The sequence below is a fragment of the Citrus clementina genome, unplaced genomic scaffold, assembly GCF_000493195.1.
Source record: "Citrus clementina cultivar Clemenules unplaced genomic scaffold, Citrus_clementina_v1.0 scaffold_4, whole genome shotgun sequence".
Lineage (NCBI taxonomy): Eukaryota > Viridiplantae > Streptophyta > Magnoliopsida > Sapindales > Rutaceae > Citrus > Citrus x clementina.
Window position 1 is genome coordinate 11,537,801 of NW_006262274.1, and position 5,623 is coordinate 11,543,423.

Below are 5,623 nucleotides of genomic sequence, written 5' to 3' on the forward strand. Positions count from 1 at the left end.
TGCATCTAGAATTGCGCCCAAAGCGAACCAAAATCGGTATGTGGTCAGATTCAATTCGTGGCAAATAAGTAACCGAATAACTATCAAATTTGAGAATCCACTCTTGATTACTCATAGCGCGGTCAAGATGTTTTGAAAGATTCCCACATGAACAAGTGAATCGGGGGCCACTGAACTACAAGTCAACCATTTGTTTAGCATGATACCGTGATTTGAAATTTGGACAAACACCCGTGCTCAATTAAGAACCCCCCACATTTTTCCTCAGCATACAATATTGAATTGAAATCACCCCCCACAATCCAAGGATCATGCATCGAATCCGCAATACAATTCAAATGGCGCCAAAGATCACGACATCCAGTTGAATTGGGGCTCGCATAGACTGTTGTGACCCAAGATTGGAAAACATTCTGGACACTGATTTTCAAATGAATAAATTGGTTATGATTTAAGACATTCTCAACGTCAAAAAAATTCCTCCATAAGATCCAAATGCCTCAAGAGAACCCAATAGCCTCCACTCAATGTGAGCGGTCAAAGCCACTTTTTTTTAATAAAGTCATCTGCTTTCTTACCACTGATTCTGGGCTCTAACGTCGCAACAATGGTATGATTGTAGCTTTTAACTAAAGTAGCAAAAACACGTCGAAAGTTTGGGGACCCCGCCCCTTGGACATTCTAGAAAAGGATTGAAATCGTCATAAAATATATATATACAAAGAAGGTGAGTATGAGCTGCTTACATACTGAGCCCTAAAACCGCTCCTTCATGCATGCCAGGAGTTTCATTAACAACATTGTTTTCATCATCAAACATCGTGTCTTCACTTACATGCCTGAATACAAGTTTAGGGTCACTAGCATAGTTTGCCATTGTATTAACTTCCCTTTCATCCTTATCATCGGGAGGATTAGCTAGCTGTTTTGGGTAGCGTTGCTGTTCAGGGTTGGCAGAATCTTTTCCACTTGAGCAACCCGGCTAGTTGCCCATCATCGCATGGTTTTTTTTATGGGAAAGGTCACTGTTGTATGGTTATGAGGATCAAAGATTGTCAAGTGAAAGTAGGTTCAACGGGCAAACAAGGAGTATGTCCTGATGGGTTCGGGATAGGGATGTGTGTATTGTGGGAAAAAGGTTCTAGTAACATGGGGGAGTAGGTTTACATGCATGGAAGTGAAAGTTTTGGAGTTCGGTTGCCTAAGTCGTGAAAGTTGTGCTTTAGCCTCTTGTTTACCTTTAGAAAGGTGGTTATGGGGTTTTAGGGTAGTAAAGGTTTTCAAAGTAGGGTTCCTTCAGGCGTTAAAGTGGTCAGTAACGGATGCAGTTGGTCATTGGGGAGGGATAAATGAAGGGTTCTGAACAGCAACTTCCACCACGGCATTTGTGTCGAGATCATCAAATAAGCAGAAAAACGGGAGGCAGTATTAAAGTTATTCTACTGATTCCTCTCTAAATCAGAAATGTTCTCCTTGTCCACTACTACTCAGTTCTCCCTTTCCGTGTCACAACCATCCATGGACCAAATTTCTCCTTATTGTTATTTGCCATAGCTGGAGCACCATCCTTATCAACTGCCACATTAATTAGAGGAATGCTCTCAGAGTTACCATCGTTAGCCCTATTCAGATTTTCTTTGTCGGGGCAAGCGATGCTATTGTGGCCATATTTACCACATTGGTAACAGATAACTAACAAACCTTCGTATTCAACCTTTTGGACCTCATCCAAATTAAACTAAGACACCAAAGGTTGAGACAAAGAAATGCGGACATCAATCCTAGCAAACTTTCCCCTCTCCCGTAATTCGGTATGATAATCAATATTGATAACAGTACCCACTAGTTGTCCAACCTTTCGTAGTAGACGCTTGTTGTATAGATGAAAAGCCATACCAGTTAAACGAATCCAGACAATTGCAGAATCGACATCAGTAATAGTGCTGTCAAACTGTGGAGTCCAAGGTTGTACTGTTAAATAGTGCCCAAAGATTACCTATGGCCCCTCAGTTAGTGCATAGACAACATCCTCCGGTGAGTGGAGGCGAACTAAAAAATAATTGTTTTCAAGGTCAATCGTTGAAAAATCTTGTATCATATGCCACATTACCTTTAGCCGATTACATAGAACCTTATATCCAATGCTTCTCCCCAACAACTTCACCACCACAGAGTTCAACCAAGGTTTAGTCAGTTTATCATGAATTCGTTTAGAGAATTGGATAGTTGGCGTGGTACCATCATCTCCTACTATCACATCTCCAGGTTCAAAATCTCATTCTTCTTCCATCTCAGTATCAGCAAAATTTATGTCTTGGCTAAGGGCCACAAGCGCATCCTTGAAGGATATCGGCAGTGGGTTATCCTCGTTGATGCCATGGCTGCGAAAACGAGCCTTTTTGGTGGACCGATCCTCAGGCAGCGGCAGTAGAATCGTTTTCAGCAAGTTACGATTTTCATGGAGTTCAGAGTTTTTGGAGTTCTACGATTTTTTCGGTTAACAAGATTTTTACTAGGATGGACTAAAAATGTTTTCAAAACCAATTTTAATAGATCTCGAATGACCAATTTTATCTTCAAAGTATTATCCGTGTTCTTTTTTCATCTCATATTTGGACAATAAAGATAAGACGAGTGCTAAGTTACGTTAACTTAGGGGGCTCCTAAAGATAAACATATAGCTTTATGGGTGAAAGCATAAGCTTACTGGCTTTAGATTTAGACAACTGGTCGACGATCGTGAGTAGTACAGAATAGCTGTAATTATACATGACACATCATACCTCCTGGGGTACAAGAAAGAATCTTGTACTTATGTATTCCAATGAAATGAGATCAGCAGTACTATGCGCATTTTTATCTCTTGTTTCCGCTTTATCACTTGTTTCTTTAAAGTAATAACCAACTTTCTGACGGAGCAACTTTAGTCATTACTCATTCAGAAGGAGGCGGCTCATTTTAGCTCCTGTTTTTGCTTCTTAATATGTGAAAATTATTTAAGCTTCAAAGCCACAATGAACCGCTTGACTAACAATTTTGTATTATTTACAAGGATGCTAGGAGATTGTTGCAGATGCCACAAAAAAGGATGAACAAAAGCCTCCACAGCTTATGAGCAAACTGCTTATAGTGTCATATATACATGAATGAAGACAGTTACCGTCACAAGAATTTTTAACATCAGAATTTTTTTTTTCAGTTTTTACTCTGAGAATAAAACCAAATTCAATTCATAGAAGAAAATAAATACATCAGTTGTGAAGGGTATGAGCCCATCCATACAACAGTTTCGCATTTCTAGTAACTAAAGAGAGGGCAATAACATTACAAGATCTATGAGCATACTGGACACCAACATGACCAAAGCCCTTCACAAAGTTACTGAATTTATGAGATAAAACAGAAGATTTTGAATCTGCTGCCCTGCCTTTTGTTTACAAAATTAACCACCTCCTGAGAGCCTGATTCAACAAGCAATAATGCCAGGTAACCACCTCTTGGGAGCCTGATTCAGCAAGCAATAATGCTAAGCTTGCATACCCCACTCCACTGCTTCTGCCTCCACAAAAGATACATCTCCATAAAACTTTGAAGGATTAATTGCAGCTGCAATTACATTCTCAGTTTCATCTCGAATAACAGCTCCCAGCCCTGGGACTTGCTTATCTGCATTAGCAGCTGCATCTACATTTACCTTAAAATAGCCTCTGTGTTGGGGACTCCAGGTTTGCTGATTTCCAACAGTCAAAGATGCTGGCAATTGAGTTCTTTTGATCTTCCCTTAGGCCTATCAAGTCTGATCAGCCACTAATGTTTTCAATAAGCATTCCCATTTAACAAGCTGAACTTCTCCAAAACTTGACCGTACTCTTACATGTAGATATTACATATGATAGAGAGTAACTTGTGCAACCAAATGCCCCAAACAACCACTCTCAGGGATTAAAAAGTTTGTAATACAATACACTATGAATGAAGCAATATTACATTAATAATAATATAATATGCTCCTGGAGGATTTGATTATTCTTAACGTATGCTACTGAAGTACTATTAATACTGAAAGAATATCGTCACCTTTGCAATGAAGGTTTCAGAGTCCATGTCACTGCCATCCTCCAAGTAAACTCCTTCATCTGACTTTGATGAGAGGAAGTCAGAAGTGGTCTGCCCAGATTCATTAGGAGAGTCTTTATTCTGAAAATCCCTCTGTGAATTGAACTGGTCATCTACCTGCTCACTGTCAAATTCAGAATTCAATAAACCATTACCGCAACTAGAACCATTAGAGTATGACAATTCCTGTTCTGGATAAACTGGTGACTGCAGTGCCAAGACAGAGGCTTCATTCAGCCCATTATAGCCATCTCCCTGTGGATTGAATTCTGCAAATTGTCGAGTTTCTGCCTCAACAGAATTGTCGACAATATTTTCTGCAACATGATCTCTAGAATCAGAAATCGAATGGTCTGTTGCTTGAACTTCAGAGGCCAAAACAGTATTTTCTGCAACCCGAGTCCTATTAGAAACCAAATCTTCTTTTTCTACAACATGATTTCTAGTAGTATCTTCTGCAATATGACTTCTTTTAGAAGTCAAATTTTGACAAGATTGATCACCATCATTAGTGGAAACACCAAGCTTCTCATCCCGTTTTCTTTTAGTGGAAACAACACCAAGCATCTTCTTCTCCCGTTTTCTTTCAAGGCGACACACAACAAAGTCCTTCTGCAATAAAATAAACAGAGTATTTTACAATTATTTTTCATGAAAATAAACAGATTATTTTACGATACCTACGCAATTCTAAAACAGTAGCTAATACCTTATAATCAGGGTCATCTTCAACAGCTATTTCGTGCATAACCCACTCAGTCTTAGCTTTCTTGGAAGCAGAATCATGGCAGGAGAAAGACAAAATCCTTTTGGTACCAATCACTTCGGTACTGTATTTTCGCTTGATTTTAGAACCATTGCCAGTCTTTTTCCAGGTTCCTTCATTTGTTCCTCTATTTACCCGTCTACTCTTGGCATACTTGTAATCAGGCTCACAGAAAAAGTACCATACCTCTTCCTCAGACTGAATCTCCGAATGGCCTGCATCGCAGCAAAAGATTCCATTAATTTCTGAATTTTAGTTACTAAACTAATTAATCTTAAACAAACATCGTGTAGCGTACTTGGTTGGAACGATCACTTACAGGGTAGCTCCCAGGGCTCAAAGCTGTAGAAATCAATTTCCTTGATCGTATGGACAAAGAAACCAGGGTTAAGTCTCTTCTTCTTCAGGAGACGAATGATTTCTTCATCAGTTGGGTAGAATCTGAACCCCACGAGACTGTTCATTTCTGAGTCAGCACCAAGGTGAAACATAGAGTAATAGTGAGAGAGTAGAAGCTTCTTCTGTCCAATTTGGTCTGCGAAAGCTAAAAAGAGTCAGCGAGCAATATGATCCTTGGATGTGGCTTATATAGGCGGCAGAAAGGCTTAATTTCTACTCAATTGCTACAGAACAAGTGGAAATAATGAGTGTACTGATATCCAGGTTCGTGGAAATAGTGGGTATCACTGTCATCTTTGTAAAATGTAGAGTTAGTATTTTTTAAAAAAAGAAAAAAATTAA

General features: G+C 39.3%; 1 protein-coding gene across 1 annotated transcript; it reads right to left on the reverse strand.

Moving 5' to 3' along the window:
* Positions 1 to 4,026: 4,026 nt before the first annotated feature.
* On the reverse strand, positions 4,027 to 5,373 carry LOC112099268 (NAC domain-containing protein 105-like). Its single transcript, XM_024186535.1, has 3 exons — positions 5,202 to 5,373; positions 4,826 to 5,097; positions 4,027 to 4,728 (listed from the first exon to the last, which is right to left on the reverse strand). Exons 1-3 carry the CDS (start codon positions 5,371 to 5,373, stop codon positions 4,054 to 4,056), a joined length of 1,119 nt encoding a protein of 372 aa, XP_024042303.1. The 3' UTR covers positions 4,027 to 4,053.
* Between the last annotated feature and the right edge of the window lie 250 nt (positions 5,374 to 5,623).

Bases quoted from the DNA above. Each gene is read 5' to 3' on its own strand.
- LOC112099268 (XM_024186535.1), bottom strand. From the start codon at position 5,373: ATGTTTCACCTTGGTGCTGACTCAGAAATGAACAGTCTCGTGGGGTTC. The intron at 5,098-5,201 runs GTAAGTGATCGT...GCTGCGATGCAG, and splicing joins TGAGCCCTGGGAGCTACCCT to GCCATTCGGAGATTCAGTCT. The intron at 4,729-4,825 runs GTATTAGCTACT...ATTTTATTGCAG, and splicing joins AAGATGACCCTGATTATAAG to AAGGACTTTGTTGTGTGTCG.